This window comes from Ciconia boyciana, chromosome 3 (genome assembly GCF_034638445.1).
Source record: "Ciconia boyciana chromosome 3, ASM3463844v1, whole genome shotgun sequence".
Classification (NCBI taxonomy): Eukaryota; Metazoa; Chordata; class Aves; order Ciconiiformes; family Ciconiidae; genus Ciconia; species Ciconia boyciana.
The window spans coordinates 62786031-62812420 of NC_132936.1; the positions used below are offsets into that span (position 1 = coordinate 62786031).

At 39.3% G+C, this 26390-nt stretch overlaps 1 protein-coding gene across 6 annotated transcripts in view; it reads left to right on the forward strand.

The window, feature by feature from the left end:
• The window catches only part of AKAP7 (A-kinase anchoring protein 7), a 93004-nt gene that overhangs the window by 55484 nt on the left and 11130 nt on the right, over nt 1–26390 (forward strand). Inside the window, exon 8 of one of the 6 annotated variants that reach the window (XM_072855864.1) lies at nt 1967–2043. The exons of the other annotated variants lie outside the window; for them this stretch is intronic. Within the exon in view, the coding sequence (XP_072711965.1) occupies nt 1967–2028 (62 nt within the window). The 3' untranslated portion in view covers nt 2029–2043. Of the gene's footprint in view, nt 1–1966; nt 2044–26390 lie in introns of those variants that run through there. 6 annotated transcript variants of the gene reach the window in all.

Sequence of the window (26390 nt, forward strand, 5' to 3'; positions counted from 1 at the left end):
TGTTACTTAGGTTTTTCTGAGAAAGATGTATGAAGTGAATAACAAGAATCTGTGTATGACTAACCAAAAGGAGCTTAGTTCACAGTCATCTGAGAAAGCAAAAGCTGGCTGACATTCCCAGTTCTCCTTTCCTTTCCATTTAGAATGACTTTTCTACTTTGGTCTCAAGAAAACCTTGGAGCAGAATACCATAAGAAATGAGTCAGTGTTTTACTGCCTGTCCTGATCTTTTAGTAGAGACTATCTGGCACTTCTCTTCATGATGATGAATCCCATAGATTCACATACAGGCAGCCATGGCAATGTAATACCTATTAGTTAAAATTAAACCAACATTTGTCCAACTTTCAATCCTTTGGCAATGCGTTTATGATGTGTTCGTAGACCATATGCTAAGAGGTCACCTGCAAGTGATAAATGCAGATTATTCACTACACTTGCCGCAAAGATATATTAATAATGAATGCATTTTTTGTGCCTGTTTGTGAGAATGAACATTTCGAATTCCATGCTGTTTTCCCCTTCCTTTTCATAGTTTAAATTAAAACAGCAAAAACAAAATTGTAAAAGGAAAGCAACAGCTTTTTAAAATTACAATCAATAAGTGATTGCTAGACTAAATGTTTACAATATTGTAGCATATGTGGGCTAGATCCTGAAATATTTTCCATTGCCCCATTTCTCTCTTTTTAGGAAGGACTGAGAGCTAAGTTGTTCCTGAAATAAGTTTGTTTTAACCAGTATACTTAGAGTAGAGCTTAACAGTTTAGTGCATTTGGTACCTGCAAAAGATTATGCTCCGTGTATTAGTTTCAGCTGCTGTAGATGTGGGCTTAACCTTGTACATACGGCTTTAATTTACATAGTGCATCTCAGATGAAAGCTACAGTGCTGCACATAAATCAGATAATTCAAACAAGAGGGCAGCCTGAAAGGTCCATAGTTGATTTCTGTTTGAAACTCGAGGGAGAGACTACTGAATTTCTGAAAATAGCTGTTGAAGCTGCGTGAAGTATAAAGCCGGAGACATGAAGTATAAAGCCAGAGATGGTTCCATAGTCCAGCCTGATCTCTGCTATAGCATGGGCTGTTAGCCCACGTGGCCCTTCACTGAGATGAATGGGTTTAGGTAGGCTGAAAAGATGATGCTCCTATGGAGTCTTGCAGGTGTGTGGCGTGGGCATGGAACAAGGACATTTTGCCTGCTGCCTGTGGTCAAAGCCATGGCAATGGTGGAGAAATAACTGCTTGGAAGACTAAGCTGCTTTCTCATCTCATTGGCATGGAAGAAGCTAGAATTCCTCTGGGCATCAGTCTTGGTCATCGGTCTGACTTCCTGCACATTTCATATGTGTGCGCCAGTCAAGCACTTAAAATTGAGGATTCTCTGTATTGAACCTGGTTGCTGATCAGAACATCCTTCTCTCTTCCTGCGCCATTCACAGACCTTCTTCCCACTATGGCTGATCTTTTCAAAGGACTGTTGGCTGTGAAAGAAAAGGATGTATTTAAGGATATATTCAAATCTAGAGATTCCTTTTCTGGAGAGCTTTGAGGTGAAATGTATTATTTCAAAGGAAAGGGAGTCAAGGGTTAATCCCTTTCTTTCAGAATATTTTTTTTTCTCTATAATCTGAACAAACAGATTGGTTAAGGTGTGTTCCTTGGTTAGCTATACAGTGTACTAAAGCAAATGACAGCACACAGGCAGATTTCAGTGAACCGTATTAAGGTGCAGCAATCTAGCAAGTGCTATCAGCTGACAACATCAAAACCTTATTAAGTGTGGGGTTTTTTAAATATAAGTTTTACATGGATTCCTTTGCTGACTTAATGCTACTTTCCTTTTTTCCTCCCATGAATCACGAAAAGCCTTTGGTACAATCTTAAAAACATAGCCGTAATGCACCGTAACTAGCATTAGTCCCTTCACTTCTGTTCTTTAATGCTAAGTATTTATTTGCAGAGCACCAAACACCATGTTTTCACTGGCATACCAGAATCATATTGCAAAAGATTGGAAAATGACCTGAAACGCTGGGGTTTTGTTCTCATCAGAAAGTCAGCAGAAATAACCTATTACTACTGATTTCCAGAACTTCAAAAAGCATAAGGCATCTGTCTATTCAACATTTACTTTTTCTTCAGACTGTAAAAATACATATTTGAGGAGCCCTCTGCTGTTGTACTGTCAAGTGCTTCTTAAATAAATGAAAATTTTACAGAAAGGGCTAGCTTAAATCTCAACTCTGTCCTGACTTGCATTCTTACCAGCAGCTTTAACAAGCAGGAGAAAAGGAACTTTGTAGTATTCTCAGAAAGCTAACAAATCTGGGCTCTGGATCTCCAAATGTAGGAGGTCGGGGAAAAGTTGCAATACCGAGGAGTGTTGCAACAGGAATGGAAAGGGGACTGTAATCAGGGCCTCCCTGTGCAACATTATGCCAGCTAAATTTCAGGCACATTCAGTGAGCCTGTTTATATACATGTTCCAAATCCCAGAATAATTCTAGTATAGAACAATAATGAAGAACAATATATCAGCAATAAAATACTGGCTGGGGTCAGTGGCATTAGCAGATCTGAAACACAAAACTGTGGTACAGTGTCAGTGCATTTCACTGACTTAACAAACTTTGCAGGGAGAGAATATTAGTAGTCACCATTTATTTTAATTTTTTTTCTTTTTTAAAAAATTTATTCAATTTGCTTGTTCTAGTGGAAAATTCATTTTGATTTTTTTTAAAGAATTGTTCTAGGCTGTGCACAACACTCAGTGTTCCAGAAAGCAAGTTTTAACATAATGTGATTGATAATATATGTACATTGCAAAAAATATCTCACTGTGCTGTGTTCATATTGCATTTTAATTTAAATGTAAAAATTTGTCATGTTTGAATGGAGAACAAGGGAAGGAAGTAGAAGAACAGACCTCGAACTTCTTTTTCTTGGTATCCAGGTTTTCCTATTCATCAAAATAAGCATTTTAAAATGCTAAATGTAATCAGGAAAGTAAAGAAAGTATTCAAAACAACATTTGGGCAAAAAATGGAAGTCCTCTTAAAAAAAGGCACACAGTGTAGTGATTATTCGTTGGAAATTAAGGTCTGCCCATTTAGATATAAGAACATAGTCATTAGAGCCTTGCCACTGCCACATCTTTTGTTTACTTTATATACACATAATAAAAAAATTCTCATTATTTTACTATAGTAAATAAGTTGAAAATTTTTATTTTCAACTTATTGAAGTTGAAAAAATTTTAAGTTATTAAAACTTAAATATTTAAGTTATTAAAACTTATTCAACTTATTTAAGTTGAAAATTTTTCAACTTATTTATTAAATAAGGGAAAGTTTTTATGTTCTCCTTAAAACTTTTTTGGTGTCCTCCCAGTCAGGTTAACTCTCAGTAAAGCATCATCAGACAATGATAGCTGTCTCTAGCTACTTACTGCTTGGCAGAATCATTGAGAGGCTGCCAGGCTATGAACATAACTCTTTTCAAGCCTCATTGTCCTGGTTTCATCTGAGATAGAGTTAATTTTCTTTATTGTGGCTGGTATGGGGCTATGTTTTGGATTTGTGCTGAAAACAGTGTTGATAATACAGAGATGTTTTAGTTGTTGCTGCACTAGTCAAGGACTTTTCAGCTTCCCATGCTCTGCCAGGTGCACAAGAAGCTGGGAGGGGACACAGCCAGGACAGCTGATCCAAACTGGCCAAAGGGCTATTCCATACCACATGACGTCATGCTCAGTATATAAAGCTGGGGAAGAAGGAGGAGGGGGGGGGACATTCGGAGTGATGGTGTTTGTCTTCCCAAGTCACCGTTATGCGTGATGGAGCCCTGCTGTCCTGGAGATGGCTGAACACCTGCCTGCCCATGGGAAGGAGTGAAGGAATTCCTTGTTTTACTTTGCTTGTGTGCGCAGCTTTTGCTTTCCCTATTAAACTGTCTTTATCTCAACCCTCGAGTTTTCTAACTTTTGCTCTTCCAATTCTCTCCCCCACCCCAGTGAGGGGGGAGTGAGCGAGCGGCTGCGAGGTGCTTAGTTCCTGGCTGGGGCTAAACCACGACACTCATTATCTCAACTTTTCAGTTCACCTTTGAAGTTTTAGAAGGAAAAAGTATATAAGTACTAAATTTTTTGCCTTGACTTAAATTGCACTGTTTTTTCACATGTGGCATTTAATAATTTGTATTAAGCTAAGAGGGATTTTGGAGAGTTTTTCCCTCACAATAACTAAGGTACCCTTCAGTTTCTGGTCCCCCCGCTTTTATCCATTCCTTAATCTTTTTTTTCCACAACAGCAGGAACTAGCTGAATATTGAATTAAATGAATGCTTGATAGGTCTCAGAGGCTTAGGCTTGTAAGGTGAGCCTTGGGAAGACCCTGAAGTATGACGTGTACCTTGCCCCAGCTTTTCACATTGTCATTGTCTTGGGGCTTATCTACAAGTCTCACATGTCAAGGGGGACACATTCTTGTATGCTGGCGTCCACTATGAAGTCCATCTCGTGCACCTGCTCTCAGTCAGGCAAAATCACTGCAGGAATAGATGGGGTACCTTGGGACAGACACACCCCAGAGAGACTTGTCCTCTCTGCAAAGAAGTGTGCCATGAGTACTCTGCAGAGCTTGAATATATTTGGGGTTTTCCTCCAGAGGTGCTGTATGGCTTATTCTAAACACGGCTCTGAATGCATTCCTGAGGGTAAACAATCTGGACAGTTGGCAGATTTGGTCTTGAACCTCACCCTGAGGTTGCACTTAAAATAGAAGGTGGGCGTATCAGTGGCTGGCGTCCCAGCCTTTGCTGAAAAGGTACAGTGCGTTCAGCAAATGGAGCTCACAGAAAGAGTGATTTACAGTGAATAGGAGCAAGATTCTCTCTCTAGAAGGCAGTGTTGTAAAACATATATTAGTGGTGAGATTTCCCTGGAAGTATTTTAATGTGGTTTAAAAAAGCATAGCTAAAATAGGCGCTTCTATTTTAGAATGCACATGCCAACTCAGTATAATTTTTTTCTTTATAGTACATGTTTCTAGGAATATTCTTAAGCCATTGAAGAATAAGAAAATCAAATACTTTAAAATTAATTTAGTCTAGTCATTTAAGCTTTTTCTCCAGAAAAATTGAATTGGAAGTGTTTTCAGAAGGATACAATTGAAAATTTGATAGAATTACACATTGCATTACAAACCAAGTATCAGAAAGAAATGGGAGCATAATCTGTACTGTCAAACATAGTAGGAAAATGTTTGCGTTTTGGGAAGTCCAACAGATGATTTGTTTATCCCTGGTTTTTCTTCTAGATGGGGACTGTAATTGTGATTTGGTAGGTGCTCCCAAAAGAACACTTGCAGTGATACACTGTCTTCAGCACTCCATGTGTGTGTGTATATGTGTTTATATACATAGGCTTGGGAACAGCTTAGGTTCCCAGTGCAGAAATACTTTTAAGTTGAAATGCAGATCAGCTTTTCTTCCTCACCCACTTTTTACATAATTTGCACCACAAGCATCATCTAAAAAAAGCTTTGCTAGGTTCCTTCTGGATCAGCTGAACAGTATTCAGGAGCATTAAGAAGGCTGAAATTGCCTCTGCTTAGAATGAATACCTTTTAGTTTCTCTTGGTCTTTATCTGCTCTGAAGAGAGACACTTTCCAAGATTCAAAATTGTAATTTGTGCTTGGTGGAGGCCAGTGGTTCTGTTTGCTGGTTTTGCACCAGGTTTTTTTGGCTAGTCTAGGCAACCATCCTTGATAAAGGATAGCACCTTGCCATCCCTTCCCTGGAAAAATTCTACCCCTCAGCTTCAATCCCAAGGTGCCCTCCAGCTTCCCTGCCTCCCGACAAAATACATACCAGTGTCTCTTGGGGCTCCTTCACTTTTAATAATACTTTGGCTGTGTAGGCCTCGTATGTCTGGAGTTGTTATAATTCTATATCCAGTCACGCTTATGTGCCTGAAACAGCTGAAAGCTTTGCCGCTGTGCTATGACTTGTCAAAATGTACTTTGTGTATCTCACCAAAATTTCAAGAGATGTCAGAACAGAACAAACTACAGGCCTTGAGCTAGCAAAGCACTGAAAATGTGATCAGGCCCATCTTTGTCATGGAATATATGCCCAAATACTTAAGATGGACCATATCCAGCTAGGGAGGTTTCAATTGACTTCATGGTCCTTACCCTCATCTTGCAACTTAAGAATATGTACACTGATCTGGCCAGTGTTAAAAGGCCAGGGCCCTCCTTGAATCCTCTGTTTCTTCTCTGTATCCACATTTATGCTTATCTGCTTTGTTAGTTTTAGCTAAAAGATGGCTTGTAGATGGATGAAAGAGGTCTGTCACTGGTTGTGACTATTCCAGAATTGCTTAACAGAGTATTGTCAGCCTGACATCTATGGATTGCCAGGACTGCTTAGAAAGCAATCAGTGAAAAGAACTATGGTTATTGCACGTTTTGACAGAAGGATGCTTGGTTTTAAGTACAAGAGGACTTTGTGCTTCATATGCTGCTTTGTAAAACATGCTTGTCAAAAGGTGACAGTACCAAGAGTTTTGTATTCATTTAGGTACTACATAGATGTGATCTGTCTATATAGAAGGAGATTATGCCTACATAAAACTGAAAAATATTTGTTATTGTTTGGTGTATTACTGGAACATTTCTCTTTTTTTTTTTAACTTTTCCTGGTGGAGAATATTTGTTTTCTTGCCTAAAATGTTGCCTGTGTTCTTGTTTTGATCCTGAACAGAATGGAAGATACTGCTCACTCTTAGAAGTAGTCTCTCTGTGCTTTGATGACTGGCTTCACTTATGCCCTGTAGTATTCATGTTTAATTCACTTATGTTGTAGAATATGGGTCATGTTCTTTTCTTTTTGCTCTTGGTTAGGCTGACAGCGTCTCCTCAAGTGAGGCAACTGCACAGCTGAAATGAATTTCTATGAATATAGAACTTAATAACTGTTACAGTTATTTAAAAAACTTGTATACCATCCTGATTTTTTGTTTCTGCTATTGGAAGGTAATAATTCTTAAAACAGTAGATGATTTAATTATTGTTAATAACAGAGTAGTGATGGAAAAGAATAAAAAAAATTATAACCTGGCAGCCTTATTTTAATGCATTTTAGTTTTGGAATAGTACTTAGCTTAGAGACAATTCTGTTTCAATAAGGAACAATGCCTTACAAATATGTTAAATATATTACACTTGTTCTTCTCAGATAAGCTGATTTATCTCTATAAGAAATATGAAATATTCATAGGATTCTCCAGTCTGAGCTTCTTACATCTAGGAAAACAAACATATAATTTTGTGAATCAAATAGTAGTTTAAATATGAAGCATTAGACATTTTTGTGGAGAATTTCTGCCACTGATTAAATTATTGGTTTTCTGGAAAGCGTGTCATACTAACTGGAACACTTACAAAGTGGAGGTTAATAGTAGCAGAATTCATACCCTCATTTTGTGGTAAATGGATTCTTTTTTCCACTGTAAATACTAGTCTTTAGAATATAAACAAGAATATTAAAAAATGTCATCTAAGCCTTATCATTTATTTTATCGGTGTGATAAGGAAAACAAGTGCATGCTTTATCCATCCTTCATATTAGTATTAAATGTTAAGAACCGTTGCTGTCACAGGCTCTCTGTTATATTCAATGGGTGCTCGAAATGTATCAGTGGCTGCACGTATTACCAGAGGTGTGCAAGATTAGGTCTTTTAACAGAAAGTATTTGTGAATTTGGTTTCTTCTGAATTTTTTTTTTTTAAAGTTCTGAATGTAAAAAAATTACTTGCAAAAGCAAGGATGATCTTTCAGTGAAACACCATGGTTTCCCTGGATCTCCTGGACAGGAAATTGTGTGCAGACTTTCTAGACTGTAATCCTACAATTTCTATGTATACCTGCGTTCCTTCATTATTAGCCTAATGATAGAAGGTTTGTGGGATCATGCTTTGCGTATGTGTACGTGCGTGTGTTATCTGTCCATTACAACAATAACTTTAAAAGTTGTTGGCAAATTTCTGGTAAATTAAACAGATGTAGAAGTCTCAAAACATTAAATATCTACACGTTAGCAGAAATAGACATCCGGATAGAAGAGAGAGATTTTATTAATTCTTACAATTAAGGAAAAATTGTAGTATGACCTCAAGAGACATGGGGCATCCAGGGACTGTTGCCATTATGAATGGCTTACCACAGGTCAGTCTTCAATATGAATTCATTGGACACCAAAGAGCTACTTCGCAGCCACGTAGCTCACATACGTTCTTTGTTATCTAACAGAACAGTTTGTGATGACAGCTATTTGCAGTGAAAGCTGGGATATTCACAATATACTTACCCTGCAAGGATGCTTTGATAGCTAACAGCGTGTAAGCACCCCAATAGTGTTTGTCTAATCCCTTTAAAAATTCAGTGAACCACAAGACAAAGTGGGTAGAAAGCCGGGCAGTTTTGGTTCTGGTGAATACAACAATACTTAAACAAAATATATGTCTTTACATTTGGTTTTATTTACATACTTTGGATGAATAGGCTCAGTCTGCCAAAGCTGTACAGGCTGTGCTCATTTACTATCCTGTCTCACTGTGTATGCCAAACTTCCACTCTTAGGTGTTTTATTACTTATTCACTTTCAAGTAATTAATGACTCTGTTGAGTAATGTTGGGACTAGTACTAATCCCTGTAGGACTGCTTTTGATTATTTTTCATCTTTAATCACTAACTTACTCTTCACTGGCGTTGCATCTCGTTAGTTTTTTATTACCTTAGAAAAGCCTAAGTTTATTGTGTCCACCAGGTGACCTTCACCAACCACATTTGTAATACATACCCTGTTGAGAAGGAAGGCTGGTAACCTGGCGTAAAGCCAGGTGACCGGCTCTTTTCCTACTCATGTTGGTAGCGAATCCCCAGCGAACTGAGAGCAATAATCCCGGTTTGTTTCTCAAATTGCCAGGGCTGCCGCTCCTCCAGCAGCTTGACCAGCTTTTTTCCATGCTTAGTCTTACAACCTCATTTTTGCTTCTGGAGGAAAGGTGGCGAGCCCATTATATTAAGTATATCTATATACTTTCCTCCAGTATATCTATACTTAATATGTATACTTGATATATACTTAACCACATTTTCTCCCCTTTCTCAGCACACTGGTGTGAAGTGGAGGGAAGCTGGGGTGGCAGAGGGCACACAGCCACGCTTAACACTTTTTAGCGTTACACTTTTAAACGACGGGTGCCTTATTTAAGATGGCCAAATTGTGCCTAGTTTTTTCGGGTGTCCATCCCTCCTTTAACAGAAGGACGAGAAAGGGGAGATCGGGCAGTTGTCTTTAAGGCAAATTGCACGGCAGGAGGAAAGCGCGGGGTGCGAGAGGTCCCCCGAGCCCGCGGGAGCCGGAGCCGGGGCCGGGGCCGGGGCCGGGGCCGAGCGGCGGCGGCGGGGCGGGGCGGGGCGGGGCGGGGCGGGGCCTGCCGCTCACTCCCGGTCTCCCGCTGGCTCTCAGAGCAGAATAAGCAATTTCTTCACGGACTACAGCCTGATTTACAGCTTTCGCTTGAGGTGCACGCAGAGAGGACGAGGAAGAAAACCAAGCGGTAGATGCCATGGGCCAGCTCTGCTGCTTTCCCTTCTCCAGAGGGGAGGAAAAACCCAGTAAGCGGGCAGCGGTGTGCGGCGCGGCGGGCTCCGGCGGGGCTGCCGCCGCCTCGGGGAGGGGAAGGCTGCGGAAGGCAGACGGGCATTCCCTGGGGTTTGGTTTTTTCCTTCCTTTTGGGAAATTAACTGCTTGCTTTTTAGAGAAAGGATGGGGATAGGTGGGGACAAGCTGAGTAATCTTTCCACTAAGTAGGTTAAGGTTTCTTTGTGACAGAGATAAGTAATAATGTCTCGTTTCGTTTATGAGCATTCTAGCAGTCCGTTTCTCTGTGCAAATGTAGCCAAAGTGAGTATTTTAATTTTCCTTTTTAGCAAGTGCGACTCAGAGTAAGAGATGAAAAGGATGAAAAGCAAGTGCCATTTTAACAAGTACGATTTAGAGTAAGAGGTGAGAAGGCTTTGATGTTGATGGCATACACAAGTTGATAGTAATGCTCATTAGCAAGGGACAGAAAGAATGGAGATTTTGTTGACAGCAATGTTGACGGATGATGAAGGAAATCATCAGTTCATTTTCCATGTGGGTGTTGGTTGGATGTACAGTTTTAAGCTGACCAAGTGAGGGAACAGTTGCAGTTTATCTCCACATATTTGTCTGGTAGTGTCTGGAGTGATTGTCAAATGTATATCTCTGGTTTTGCTTTTAGCTGAGTAAATATAAGTTGAATTAGAGGAAGCAGTTCTGAGTGCCTCATCCTTTGGTGCACTGAGTTGAACTAGCTAATTTGACTGGAATGTTGTTTCTGTTAAATTATGTGCCGAAAATGATGTTTGTCCTAAGTTTTGTTACACAATAAAATATTTACTCTTGACTTTTTACTCAGTGAAATATTTTCAACCTTTCTTCTAGAAGATGCAGCCAAATTTCTGTCACGTTGTGTCTGAAATCAGTTTTAACTAAATTCACATAATTCATTAGCAGTAGGCTAGAAAATCCAGTTTTCTGATCTGGTTTATATTTCACTCTTGTTACTCAGGAAGCTGTCTAGGCATAAACAAAATGGGATTTTATACCATCAGTTAAAAAATAAATGTATACACCAATAGGGCAAGAAATCTAGAAGACAGCCTCAAGGAAATGAGTTGGCTGTTTAAAATGCTTTTCCATCACGGGTCACGGTATGAGGGTAAATGTTGTAAATTTGGCATGGGGAAAATGGCTAGGAATGTTTTATATTTCAAAACTTTTTTATCATATAGCCAGGACAGAATGTCTTTATGTGAAAAGCAAGTAGCTAGTGCATGTCATTTCTAATATACAGAATAGGTGAAGACAGACAGCAAATACAAATTGGTTTTAAGATTGTTCTGTTGACACAGAACAAAAGATACAAAAAAGCAATAGATTCTTCTGCGTTGGGCTTCTCTCGGTCCCCTCCCTTCACTGCTTGTCGACTTTTCTTCTGGCATTACCTGTCATGCACCAGCTTTCTTCATATGTGCTCCTGTGAGTGAATGGAACATACACTGAACATAACATTTAGCATAGCATGACCTCGAACTGCTTGTAGTCGAACAAATCATTCGGGAGATGTCATTGCATGCAAAGTCACAAAGGCTTTTGAAAGAGGTGGGCTTTTGGCATGTAGTAACTGAAAGGTGCGGCACAAACCCCCAAGAATGAGGAAGGGACAAAAAGGATAGCCATAGGACGATGGGATTCTGAAGGAAGGGGGTCTGGCTATGGACGAGGTAAGGGGGCGGTGTCTGAAAAGAGGAGAAAAAAAATAGATGTGGCACTGTTTTACCAGTGTTCGTGGGGGAGTAAGGTAGACTGAGACATTTTAAAAAGGGAAAGACAGAGGAAGTATGTGATGAGGATGGTGGATATGATTGGCTTTTCCCTCAGCCCAGCACAGTCTGGAGAAAAGAGAGAGAAGAGAAAGGGCTTTCCTTTCAACTGGTCCCTTGGCCTCCCTCCCTCTCTTCTGCCACACCTAGTTCTTCCTCTGGGCAGTGGGAGGAGGCACTGCCGTGCGTGGCCGCGTATCTAGCGTGGCTGACCCCAGCTAGATGGATGGTTTGACGCTGGGCACATGGAACAGGCAGAAGGGAATGACTTTCACATCCATTTTTCAGCTTCCTATCATATTGTCATGATGGCCTTTAAACTAAATAGTGTTGGGAAATTAATCTGGGCTTTTTATTGCCACTAAATTATCCTGGTTAGCAAACATGCAGGTGCAAATCACAATCATGTGATTGTTGTATATGAGAAACAAAAAGTACATTAAATAAAGGCAAGCATTTGCAGTAAACAGCAGCTCACCATGCTACTTGAATCACTTCAGTCACAGTGAAGATGAAAATGTCCAAACTTCATTACGGTCTTCCTATAAATTTTGTTTCAGTTGAGGTGCCTCAGGTTAAACACAGCTGACATGCCAATTATTGAATTGCTGAGAGTTCACTACTTACTTAGTAGGGAAATGTTTCCATTTCATATGTAGCATACTTTCAAAAGGTGTTGTAGGTTATATTATCTGGTACTGCTACATAGTACGTATTTGTGTTGAGTGAGGTGAAAGCTCGCTGCTTTCATGGCGTGCTTTTTAAAATTTGAGTTTAGATCTATTTCACATTGAGTCTGAATTGAATTTAGCTTCAACCCATTGCCTAATCTGCATTGTTAAAAAAAAAAAAAGAAGAGAGAAATTTAGCATTAGAAATTAAGAGAAGCCTATGACTGAAATGCACCAAAGTACTGACAAGTGGGAGCTGAGTCATGTTATTAAGTTTGAACAGCCGCTTGCTTACCTCTTGTATCCACACACAATATGTATTTCACATCCCTCTCTATTCTCTTCAAATACTTTCCAAGGTATGACCTTGGAAAACATTTAGCCAAGTTCTATGATTATTGTAAGATCATAAGAATGGTTGTTCTGGACCAGTTTTAAGATCCCTCTCCCCAAAATGGTAGGCACAGGGTGCCTAATAAAACCATTAGAAATGGGCAAGCGTAAGAAGCTCCAATGCTGCAGCAGTTCAAGGCTTGTGGACTTCGTGAAGCGGGGTGGCATCCTTGATAATTAAAAGTCTTTAATTAATTTTTCTTCCAAGTATTTTTCCAGTCACCTCTTGAATCCATGTAAACTTTTAGTATCTGTACTATCTTCTGGCAAGGAGCTTTACAGCTTAAATACGTATTTTATGAAGAACTTTATTAGCCATGCCAATAAATACAGTTTGGTTTACTGAGTACTATCTAAATAAACAGTTTTTCTGCCACACTTGATGGAGGTCAGTTCCCAGAATGTACTCTGGGGAGCAAAGAGCTAGGGTATTCTGCAGAGAAGGGAAGAAGTATCTGTCCTCACCACTGGTTGTGGGACAGAGATAAAGTAAAGCATGAGTAGAAGCTGTTGTAGCTTAGGCATTTAGGACCTTCACAATGTGTTCTTTCAGTTGTCTCGGTGAATGGTCATGTAACTACTCTAAGGCTGGGGAGCTTTCTACAGGGATGCAGACACCTGATTTGGCATCTGCAAATGCTGCCTTTATGTATATTCGTCTATGCATCCTATGTTGAGTCCTTTACCAGACAACCCTTTTTAAATAACCGGTGGCTTAAGTAGTTTTTGTTTTGCTTTTAGGTACATAAAATTAAACCATATTGATATTATTATCCTGATCTTGTGCAAGAGATCCCTCAGGTTCCTATAAATTTGAAGGAAGTTATGCTCGTGAATGGAAAGAATAGTTTTAGATGTTACATAAATTTTGATAAAATTTATGAAGACATTTTTCTAAATTAAAAGTCTTAGGGTGGGAATCTGTTTATTTAAAAAAACCTACAAAACAAAAAACCCCAACTTTATTTCTTCTCTCATTCAGCAATGTTAAATTCCAGTGAAGTTGATGGGGGTTTCAAAATTTGGCTTGCTATGTTTAAGGAGGGGCTTTTGAAAGAGTGTATATTCCAAAAAAAGACTAGTGTATGGTCTAACAATTAATTCTTCATATTTCTGAGATCATAAAGGAATTCCCTGTATGATAACCCTGGAGTTAGACTGTGTATTGATTTGCTTATGTCAATGCTAAATAACTGCTTTTTCATTTTGGAAATTATCTCAAATGATCTTTAACTGCTTTTTGAAATTATCTCATTAGAAGCTTATTTCTGGTCTAAAGTTGTTTGTTTGTTTATTTTAACTTCATAGCATGACACTTTTTAATGTGGCGTAGAAGAAAGCATTTTACAAAATGAGCATTGTTACACTTCATTTTAGCTGTATATGTGTTAGCCCATTTGCTACCTGATAGGAAACCAAAAATTAGAGTCTTTGTTGTACTGGCCAGAAATTGTTAAAAAAGGCTGTGAAAAATTGAATGTATACAAAATTCCCATGTTAGACAATTACTGATGTGAAATAAGGCTGGTCACATCAAAACAGAACATGAAACTTTTTTGCATTCTAAAAGATGTGATTCACAACTTGAGAGGGCAGAGCATAGCAATGTGAGCACTCTTACATGTTTTGATTTAATGAGGTTAAGCAGTTAATTTGTTCTTTGATAGCTATTATACACTATTACTTATGGTGCATATTGAATGTAACACATGCAAATAGTTGTGGAAATAAGTAAATGAACACAGGACCTGGGGCTGTGTACCCTGTGCACAGGAACCAGGCAAGCAGGCAAGCTCCAACACACAGCCAGGCCAGTGACATTCAGTACAGATCTTGCTATTTTGGCCCTGACCAAAAATTGCCCAACTGTATCAAACTAGGGATTGGTTTTTGAGGGTGAAGGGAAGTTCAGTGGATGAAATGCAACTGTTTTATTTAGGTCTTAAACAGATTTTGAAAATCCTGAAAGTTACATTTGCAAATCAATGACTTGGTCAAATGTGCTATTTGTTATAAGTTATCATGAATTATTTTGCATTTGTACTATAGCCACATAAAAGATGCATTGTCTGGCTTTCTGTCATGAGAGACAGGACAGGTTTGCCTACCACAAATAGTAAGTCAATCCCCGTTGTTAAACAGCCCTTGTACATTTGCCAGGCTGTCTAACTAGTTTTCAGTACTGGTAGCTCCCTGTCCCGCAGGTTGTGTGCCCTTTTCACTTCTGTTTTGTGAGGTTTTAACTCTTAGTTGCTCGAAGTGATACCTCTCTTGTACTATAAAGACACTATCCTTTTCCCTTCTTCCCTAAATGTGAAAACACACACTCGTCAGCTGAGCTTGGCGAGTCCTATATACGCTCCATTCTACAGTGCTTATATTCTTTCCTGTCTGACCAATCTCCCTGTGTAATGTTGTTTCTTCACTCCTACGCGTACGTTCACTCATACACACAAGATATACACAGACAAAGAGGTGCATGATGTGGATGAAAAAACAAATAGTTTGAAGGAAAGGTGCATTCCTTGCAAGGACATTTTGAATAACAACGAGGTGCTGTCTTTTTCCTTCATAGAACTTCAGAGTGCCCATGATTAGGTTACTAACATTGCTTCCATTCTCTATTGGAAGAAAAGAAAGAAAATTTAGTGGTCCCAACCAGAACTAAATGTTCAATACTTACCATGTCAAAGTTGAAAGTTACACAAGCCTTTCTCTTCCTGCAATGAACAACGTTAGGTTTGATGACCAAGGCAATAAGCCTAACCAAGACCTCATGACAGCCAAGACTATCATGAGTGTCTCTACTTGTATGTCCATTCTTGGGACTGACATTGGCTGTCAAAAATAATCCCTCAGTAATAAGGCTAGACTGCTGGAAGAATTGTACATACCAGTGAAGACAAAGAGAAAGGAGAGATTTAAGGAAAATCTGGGGGAGAAAATAGGGGGTTTAGATGAACTGTTAAGTTCAACTTCATTGCAAGGTATTCAGGAGGGGATGATGGAAGAACAGGCTTTTAAATAGGAGGAAAGAGATTTAAAAAGGCTTTCAGCAGTGAATGCCTATTTGTGGCCTCAAAAAATGGAGAAATATAGTCATCTTGAAGTAAAGAGAATAAAAATAATGGTGACTGTGAAATTGGGCAGTTTTTAAAATGATGTTAAGATGTATCCATATGCCTTAAGCAATCCTCCTTCAAATTAAAATGTCTCTACATTTTCCTTTTGTTTTTGTTTTTTTTTAATAACTGCTTTTAGAAAATAGTCCTACATGGTATGAACACATATTGCTGAATTTCCTCCAGTGTCTGATCTATAGTCATATTGGGTGGCATTTGACTTTCAATTGAAAAGTGAAATTCAATTTTTTTTTTCCTCCCCTTATGTTTAATACAAGCATATGTAAATCCAAATTTAAATCCGATCAGCATATATGACCCATGGAAAGAAATGAAATTAGCTTATTGACTTTAATTTTTGTACCAGTTTTTATTTGGGTATAGGGAATTTTGAAGCACAGAATAGACTGCAGATGTTAGGCTCCCTTCCACCTTCCTGGCAGGATGTTTTGTGTAAAATGAACTGCAACTAGAAATTCTGGAGATGAATCAAGTCAAATGTGATTTTTCTTGCTATTATGTTATGTTACTGATGGGGGGAAAAAGCAGCAGTGTTTATTATATAATTTATTTAGAGATATGGCAGAACTGCTTTTTCCTGAAAGGAAACATGAGTAAAGACAAGGAGTTCTTTGGTTCATAATAAAAAAATGCCCAGGTGAATTTGTAACCTGGTAATTTGTCCAGGTAATCTGTTCCAAAATAGTGAAAATTGTAAATTTGGTTAAAAGTCTGATCTTTATGTAACATGCACTTATGCATGAAATGAAGACATAAGTGGGGCTGAAGGCCTTATTTGGGAGTACCTTGGATCACAGTGATCCATAACTACTGTACACTGAGAAACTTGAGCAAAGCCCTTAACCAAACCTGTTTGTATGAAAGGACTTGAAGAATTACCCATGAGAAGTTAGGAATAGATTCCACTTCATTTCAGTTGTAGCAAGCAGAAGACCAGGACTAGCTAATTGGTACAGGTGACTAGTTTCATGATGGGACAGGTACCAACATTTCTTCTTGATCGCACTAAGAGAAGATGAGAACGAAAAAGAGTAATTAAAAAGTTCAGAAGACCCTGATGGAAAACTTTGAAATGGAGATGAGGTTGCTGAAATTGACCCCATGTTGATGGAGTTGGAACTTTAATAAACTTAATGATCACTTTTCAAGAAGTGTGTCAGCAGAGAACCAACCTCCAGTCATTTGTGACTGTAGCAAGATGAGAACTGCCCAGGTCTCCGAGTGCAGCCTGCTGTTACTGCAATATATTGGTTGTTTTCTGTCTTCCACTGATGCTGCCAGGGGTCGGTTGCAGAAAATGTCTGTGCTGATGGTTAAGACCCTCTTAAAAACTTTGCTCCTGGATATTCTGTGGGCAGTTTGTTCCTGTCTGTTGTATCGAGACTGTCCATTAACTTAAGTATTCAAGGGTAAATAGCTTAATGTCCATCTTATGGTCAGCGTGATTGATGAAAACATCACTTTGCGTAGGTGGAAAAAATAAGGACCTTTTCAGCTATCAGATGACACATAATATTTTGAAGAAGTATATGCATAGATTCTTCCTATATTGTTGAAATTGCATTTATTTTCCATATTAAGGCCAAGTATGCCATCCTCTGTTCGCACGCTACTGTTACTTTACCGTCAGTACCTCTGCAACTGTATTAGATCCCAAAAACATTGGGAGAGAGAGAGAATTATATATATCTTTTATATCTGTTTAAATGACTGGCAGAGGGGGCATAAGGTAACTCTTGTCTTTTGCTTTCACCATCGGTATGATCACAGTCCTCTTTACCCCTTACGTGGGAGTTCTGTGATCTTTGGCATGCCTGCCTCCCTGATAAGACTATCAAGGTGAAAACTGGCCACGCTTTTGGTAACTTTGCCTGCACTTTGTGGTGGGTTGCTACAAGCTGCCTTCTTTCATAGTGAGTTCTAGCAAGAACTATGTAATCATACACAGTACTAACTAAGCTCACTTGTTACAGGTAAATGTTGATAGAAGTTACTATGCTGGCAGTTGTTAGATAAGCAAAACAATAATGGCTCTACAGCCATAAAAACCCATCCTCTTCTAGATTCAAAAGTGCTTACAGAAGAGGTTGCTGATCCCATGTAGTCATTGCTGCCACCATCCCCAGTCATGTACACCGTGCAGTGGTGATGTACGCTGTGTACCCTGGTCCATAGCAGAGCAGGTTGTGTGAGCACTCCTTCAAGGCAAAATTACCCCAGTGAGGTTAAACACTTCTCCATCATTGGCAGACTAACCTGGCTTATTTTGCTTGAAGTGAATTAAGGAATCCCCAAAAACCCTGGGGCAGATGATACTAAGCATCATCTAGCCACAATAACTTCTTCCACTGTATGACTGGATCTACTAAAGAATATCTGTTGCTTCATAAATACGTGGGCTCAGTCTTGCAAAGTGCTGAGCAGCCTTGATACCTTGTGAACATATGCATATGTGGTGATGCGGGCTTCCTGCTGCCGGCAGAGGATGCTGGGGTGGCAGGGAGCTGAAGCTTTCCTTGTACATGGAAAGGATTAGCAGTGTGGGGGGACGGGACATTGACCAGAATAGGTTGATTACAGTGTCTTTCTCAACAGACTCTATTAGTAACATTTATATTGAGATAAGGTAAAACTGTACTACTCTCTTGGTGCAATGAAAGGGATTTTACTGTGTCTAAAGTAATAAGGTCTGTTTCTGTGCAGATTGATCCACTGATACTTGTGGATCAAACATTAAATCATGTAGACATCAGATGGGTCAGCCTTCCTGCTAAGTTCAGCGTTCTCAGGGCAGTGAAATGGAGTCTCTGTACCTACCCTGGACTCAGATGGAGAAAACAAGGAGGACCTGCCTGGTTGTAGTCCAATGCTTTTCAGGAACTGCAGCAAGAATAGTTGGAAGGGTGAATCTCTGAGAGGTGTATGGACTATGTAGCTCCCTTTTGCCATCCCTCCCGGTTGTATTGCCTCCTATGGCTGCTGTCCCGCAGGATAAAGTGGTGTACTTCTCATTGGTTGGCTAACTTCCAAGGTCCTGTGGTGTTTATCATGCTTACATTTCACAAAAGGTTATCTTCATATTTGTATGCTTCCCCACCTCTTCTGGCCTGCAAAACCATAGTTCTCTGAGAATTCGAGAAATTAGTTTATTGACAAGGACATAGTTAGTTAATGCCAGTGTGGGAATGTTAAGAGCTATGGAAGAAAATGAAACAACTGATGCAAGTGTACACCTCATTTCTGCTGTGAAGGGCATTGTATGAGCCATTTGTGGATTTTTAGGTAAAATAATTATACCAGAGCAGATTCTTCACTGTTCGCTGCAGTGGATAACTCTGTTATGGTTTTTTTCATTGAGCAAAGATGAGAGACAACATTAAAATTGTTTTGTTTACAGCTGAAGGCTTCTTTGCAGATTATGGGAACTGAGCCTGTGATCTCAGTGAGCCCATACAAAGGTCACCACTGCTGGAACTAGTCAGCACGCTTGTCAGACTAGCAGAGGCTGCTAGTTGAGGGGGTTGTGAAAAATGCACTGCTAGTTGTACTATGGGTATGCAATTCTTTCTGGGTGGAAATAAAACACACTAAGAGATGATGATCAGTACCACGCAGTATTGCTGGTATTATATGTATAGCACTGTAAAGGAAATTAAAAAATAATCCTCTGTCAAGGAGAGGGACCTTCCTTAAAATATTTATTTTACTGCACGTTGATGCAATGCATTATTTCTGTCATTTGTTTTCTTGCTTTTGCTCTCTATTTTAAAATTTATGGCCAAGTAACTTTTTAGTATGCTTTGCTACAAGGTCAGGCAGTCCACGTGGAGAAGTAATGCACTGGAAACTTGCTTATGTGGAGAAGTTTTTAACTGTGACATTAGCCAGGCATTTTATTAATTGTTTCCAGAAGGTACTTCATTCAAGGAACTGGATGAATAAAAGAGCAGATTCCAAAGGAAAAGTAGTATTTTCTTGATCTCCTTACTGAGCACACTGATGCTCCTTCAATTAAATTGATTGGTGAATGTTTGGGGAGACAGGAAGCTTCAGCAGATACAGAATTGAGCCCTGTATTTCTTAGGTTATATAGATATCAGTTTAAATTCCATCCACCATAGGTCATTTCCTTACCCTTTTAGGGGGGGAAAAAGGCCCAAGAATATATGCAAAACACTCCGTATGGCAGTCTAGGAAAAAGGAAGCTTTACGATGTTTTGGAGTATGAGTGAGTTCTGCTGCAATAGCATTCAAATAGCCCTGGGCATTTCTGTGGGCCACCAGCTGCAGTGGCAGATTACAGCTGAAAATTGCATTGAATATTCCAAATTGTGCTGCTTCTTGGTTCAAAAAACCAAACAGTAGTGAAGACCAAAGAATGGTGAATACCATTTCTCATGGGGCCAAATCTTTCAAATGCAATTAGTTTGTTTTGTAAATCCCTAGCGTAAAGTTGGAACAAAAACTTGAGTAGAAATGAATAACTCTTTTTAAATATACTGTAATGGGTAATAGCTTTTCATCTTTTGTAAAGGGAAAATAATTGACAGTTAACTATTGTCTATCAATTTGCAACATAACATAAATAAGAATACACGTTGCTTTTGTTCATGAATTTATTTCTGTATAATAAAAAGTATACTTTTCTGGTAGTGATAAAATCTCAGAAAAAAAATCCAATGTACAGTAACTGAACTGGGAATTTTAATAATGGTTATATTCATTAAAAATGCTAATTTCAATAATATACCATTTAGTACTGCAGTGCTTGGAAGCTGTCTAAAAGGACACTTCAGTTGGAATATTCAATTAGAAGCAAGCTAACAGTGTGTCAGGATTTTTGCTAAACATGCAAGTAAAACCATGAAAGTGAGTCAGATTATCTGGGGCATGAATCAAGTCGTAGTGAAAATGTCAAGTGAAACCCTTAGCAGCAGTAAGCAAGAATAGTGCTGATTTATACCAACTGAGGACTTGGCCTGCCAAGTGTCATGGCTGTGACAGTCCGCTGGCAGTCCCCGGAGTCAAGGGCTGCAGTGAGATGGATGAGAATATCAGCTAGCCCATTTAAAAGCAGACCTTCTATAAATAATATCAGAGAGATTGGTTCAGATGGCAAGCCAACAAATTGCCAACTCCATCTGGAATCCTCTTTGTAAGTACGTACATAGCAAGGGAAGGAGCCCGGGTAAAATACTGCTCTTGCAGCCCTGGGCACTAAAAATCAGGCTGGTAGTCTGCTTCCCTGGATCTTGCAGGAGACTTCCACCATGATTTCTTAAAGCAAGAGTGAGCCTGGAAGGAAAATAAGATAACTTTTAAATTTTCTGCATTTACACTGGTTTGCTTAAGCAGTGTGTCTGCTGCTATTCCATATCCTTTTGGGTTTGAAAGGGAGAATAAAGGGCAAAAGACAAAGTAAACATACATAAACATGTCTTGGGTGAACTGAAGAGAGTAACTTCACTGATTTTCCTGGATGCAGATGCTCCACTTCAGAAGAGCAAGTGTTGTATTAGATTTCTCATACTTTTATAAGTATGCAAGTTAAACATTATTGCTCATTAGTGGAAAATATGTTTTGTATTTACCCCATATACACCTAGATACGAGAGATTCTGTCTTTTAAGCTGTTAAGATATTTAAAGATTATCTTAGTAACATCATTGCCACAGCAAAAGGAAGACTGAGTTCTCAGAGGAACTGTGCTTGCTTTACCCTAGCATGCTATTGAATAAGGCAAAGGCTACAACATTATGTTTTTATTGATTTCCAAAAGGTAAATTACAGGCTGTTGCTATCAGATAATATTAAAAGCTGGCCTATATTCCAAGTAAGCAATATCCAAATACCTTATTCTGTATAATGGAAATCCCCTTAGTACTGTTTCTCATATTTGTATTCATTATTATATACTCTTTTCACAGTTTACTGAGTTTTATGTATACTCTGGCACAGCGCCTCTCAACTCACGATACAAATTGTGCCTCTTGTTACTCACCAAACAGTAGAAGGAGCAGCATGGTTTTCTGAAGTGCTGTAAGACCTGCCCTGAAAAGTAGAAAGCATTGGAAAGTCTAAATATTTAGAGTTCTGAATCTTACCTTTACATTTCCTTACTGCTGGAGATTCAATCAGCGCTACAGCAGTAGGATTTCATTGTAGTGGAAGAGGAAATGGAAATTGTGTTGTTCCCACAGCTTTACTGGAGTCACGAGCCAAATCCTGTCCTCTGAAACACATGTTACTGTAGCTACTACTGCGTTACTCTCTGAAACTGTTCTTTGTTCTTATTTCTGTTTTCATTTGTGCTGGGCTGCTTTGGAGTTACGAGTCAAAATCTCTGCCAGTAGAAATCCACAGTAGTAACTGTTTCATGAATGCGGAATTTGGCTCAATGTACTTCTCAGGTTTGCTACCTACAGACACACCCTGGCTCTGCAGACCACTCCACGTGTCTTGGACTCCTGTGTACTGCACGAAGGGGTGTCTGGGGATGTGCCTGGGCGCTGGGACTGCCTTGCCCATGCTATGACCCTGGCATAGTTCTGGCCCTGGCAAAAGGGCGCCTTCTGCAGCAACTCCTGGGCACTGGTGAGGAGTTAGCACCAATCCAAGTCCAGTCCCAGCAGGCAGTTTAGATGCAGCCATGCCATTTCAGAGGCTAGGAGAGCTGGACAGGATGGACCTGAGCTGCTCTGTGCTAATTGGCCTCATAGCCAAAGAACAAGTACTGGCATTGTGGAGCTCACCTGTGTAAACATAGCCAGGTCCCTCTGAATGAAACACTGGGTTTCAGGGATACTTTTCATGTTACTGTGAGGACAGGCGTTTTGTCTAATGTCAACATAGAATCTAAGTTGAATTTTCCTCTCTGCTCAAAAGTGATGTGTGAGCAAATCCATATTACAGCCAAATAAGAAGTGTGACATGCGAAATATGCAATACCATTCTCTGTTACTATATATGAACAGCTACCCCAATTTAGATACTCATTTGCTTTGACCTATTGTATTGCTATATGACAAGTCCTACTGTAACCTAATCCCTGTGAGCTTACAGTGGAGCCACTCACAATGTAGAAATTGTAACATACGGAAAATATATCTATTACAGAAGTAGAATAGCTACACTTGGGAGTGGGAAAGTGTTATACAACCAAGATGTGGTAGTTGTCTACTTCTTCCTAACCTGATGTACTGTCTTATTTGTGATGCTTAATGTTAGCTGAGTGCTTTGTTTTCTAATGGAGAGTGGTGTTCCTGGAGGCAGGCAGGCATGTCTTAACCTTTATTCCAGAAACCATAAAAATTTTTAAAAAATTATAAAATTGGTCTGCACAGCCTCTCTTAAAGATACCATAAAATTAAGAAAGAGAAAATAAGTTATTTTGTTTCATTAAAGGTTTCTAGAAACCAAAATCTGGACAAATAATCAGACTGTCAAATTTGACATTTCTATACTGACTTGGAATGATCAGGAGGCTGTACTCAGTCCTCTTTGAAAAAGTGGGGAAACAGGTTTTGTCTATGGAAAAGGTTCGCCTCTGGAAAGGAAAAAAAAACCCCAAACCCTATCTCTTTTTCCCCTCCAGCAAAATAATGTGCCACCAGACCTACAGCTTTTTAGGAGAAATGGCATGCATGCAGTGCTAGCTAAATCTGCGCTGGAAAGATCAGTGTAACTTTTGTCCTAGAAGCTCAAGAGGCACAATCATGGAGCAGAGGAGGAAGAAGTTTGGAGGAAGAGTTACGTTTTTAAAAGAAGATAATGCTCCAAACACAAAGTAGGAGCCCAGGCTGCACTTCCAGAAAATGCCTGGGGAACTGTGGAGCTCCAACCTGGGGACAGCCCATGTGCTCTGAGAGTAGGAACTAGCTGGTTTTGGGGAAAAAAGCTACAAATCCAGAAGGCAAGAGGAGGAACTGGTTAACATGATTAAGCAACTGCTAAGATAGCACGGGATTACTGCTATTGCATCATGCTAAATAAGAGCAAGAGAGAACATTTTGTATATATTTCAGGGAAAGCTTCCTGTCAGTGACAGATGCTGACTGCAGAGAGTCTCTACGTTTTGCAATGTTGTGACCAAGATTTTCAGATGAATGCAGACAAAGAAAGAAAGCAAGGCAAACAAAGGTCCTTGGTCCAGTGAGGGGTTGTCCTTTAGATGACACCAGTCTGTTATTATTTGTGCAATTATTATCAGCAAAGTGGAAAATAAGATATCTTGGAAAGTATTGTAGTAAGGCATACTGGCACCTTGTTCAGCAGATGATTATTGCTGGTTTAGTAATGTTTCATACCTAATAATTTTTGCTGTTCCTAAAATTTGAGTGATTCTGTTTCCATAAGCTTGAACTGTAGAATTGACAGAAGAGACAGAGATTTAGAGGAATTTGGGGTATAGGAGAAGGGTTGTATATGCTATGGAAGCTAGCATGGAGAAAGGGCTAGGAAATTAGCCTGCCTTAACAGAAGAAAAATGGACTGGAAGCCACAAACATTGTTTAAAATTTAGATGCCGTCCACTGATAAACATTTGACTACAGACTAAGTCCTTGGGCCTTAAATTGCTAAAAGTGCACTGTACCAGTGATAGATTTGGCACTGTCAAACTTTTACAATAGTTGGTGCTTTTAGGCTTGTAATTCTGATGTTAGCATACACAGCTGAACTTTTGTCAGGCTCCTGAGCCTACCTGTAACTCTCATGAACCTTAGGAATTGCTGTCCTAAATTGGTGTAGAGAAAACTCACTCCTTATTAGATATCTCCCCTGGATGCCAATCCCCAAAAATCTCAAAATCCACGATTAACTTTATCTTTTCTGCTGATGACTTAATGCCTTTGAATATCTGCCAGTCTCAGGTGAACTTCATCTGGGCACTTGCTGAATTCCCTGTGAGTTAAAATCCTCAGGCATGGATAATTCATTTGCTCTCACTAGAGAAGTTGTATCCTTTTGCTAAGAGGAGAGATGTCTTATGCCATGGTCTATTATTGTGTTACTTGTTCTGTTTCACATCATAGCGATAATTTTTTAAATGGCATTTTATTCAATTTTCCACTTTAGTACAAAGCACAAGGATTGAACAAAAACATATTAAGTATCAGGCATGTTTTCTGCAGCACTTCCTGTGGCTGTGGAGAATCAGCAAATGAGTAACATTTTTTGCTGTTTTAAAAATCCATTACCATCCAGTATAGCCTAATGCAATCAAAAAGGTTTTCCTTTCTTCCTCTCTTCTCTCAGCTCCCCTGTTACTTTTCACATACATATCATTAATAGAATGTGAGAGGTTTTTCCAGCACAAAATGAAAAGTTTATTCTTGTAGTTCTACAGAATATAACCTGTGACTAAGGTGAGGTCTAGTGACTGAACGCCCTCCTAAAGTCTGGGATTACCTTTTTCTTGTTAAAATGAAATTTGGGGTAGTGCTTGCATGTTTTGAAACACTGTTGATCCTCTGATTTAATGAAATAAATGTTACTTTCTGTTGATCCCACCTGTGTGCCCTGTTCACACATTGTGTGTCTTCTCTGTTATAATTAGACTGAAACATTTGGAAGGAGGGCTGGGTGTAATAAGGACAGAGGGCTTGGCATAACACAGCCCAGATCATGGAGGCATTGCCTGTAATGCCTGCTTCAGCACAAGTGAATAATAATACTAACTCCATTTCAAATGCAGTGCATAATTTTGCTTTGAAAGAAGAATTTCATTCCCTTGGTCCTTTTTTAGCCATAATCTCTACAGAAGGTGTAAAATAAGAAGAGATTACAGGATTAGACTTTGGATAAAAACACGTTATGTGGTAAGATGTGTCCAAGTATAAGCTCCTACATGAGCAGCAGAATAGCTGGGTCAACATGGTGCTGCACCCAGGCTGTAAGGACAGGCTAATTCTCAAATGCTCTAGGTTACTGCTTCTGGTGCCCCACGTGGTAGCAACGCATAACCCTCTGATGTATAGCTGTACCTGCATTCTTGAAGTTAAAATCACATTACATTGTGCCATGCAACTATCGTATGTGTTTACCCATTTTGGGAAATCTCAAAATTGTGAATGACACACTTTGCTCTTAAGGGAAACCATTGCCCATCTCCTTCCTTCTCCTCTTCATTAATGAACTTTTCTTGGCCCCTGTAGCCAAACATAGAAGCGAGAGAACTTTTCTATGTGGAAAACATAAAGGCAAAGGGAACTATGGAAAAAAAATGCATTGCTGTTTAGCTGGAGTGAAGAAAAAATACCTGCTTTTGATTTCACAGTTGGTTCTGAATGTAGTGAAGAGAAATGCAAAAACTGGTTTTGGCATGAATATCCAACCTTTATTCCTTTACTCTGAGTTGGAGAAAGACTGAGAGAAGTATTACTTTAAAATAAGAGGGGATGAAGAAACAAAGATGAAACTCCAGATTAGAACTGTTTAGCCTGATAGAAATAAAGGACCAGAAGACTAGCTGGCATAAATAAGCAGTTCTCCATTGATGTTAATGGGGCAGAATTAGAATTATTAGGATGCTGAAGAGGAAGGGAGGGAATTGTGAATACTGTGTAGGTAGAGATAACAAAATTTGTGAATGGAAAAAGGGGTGAAAAGAGAACCATCAATTTTAAGGCGTGGTGATAAGCAATCCATTATGGTGCAGAGTGTAAGTTGCTAAAAGTTGTGAGGATTAGTTCAGGTTT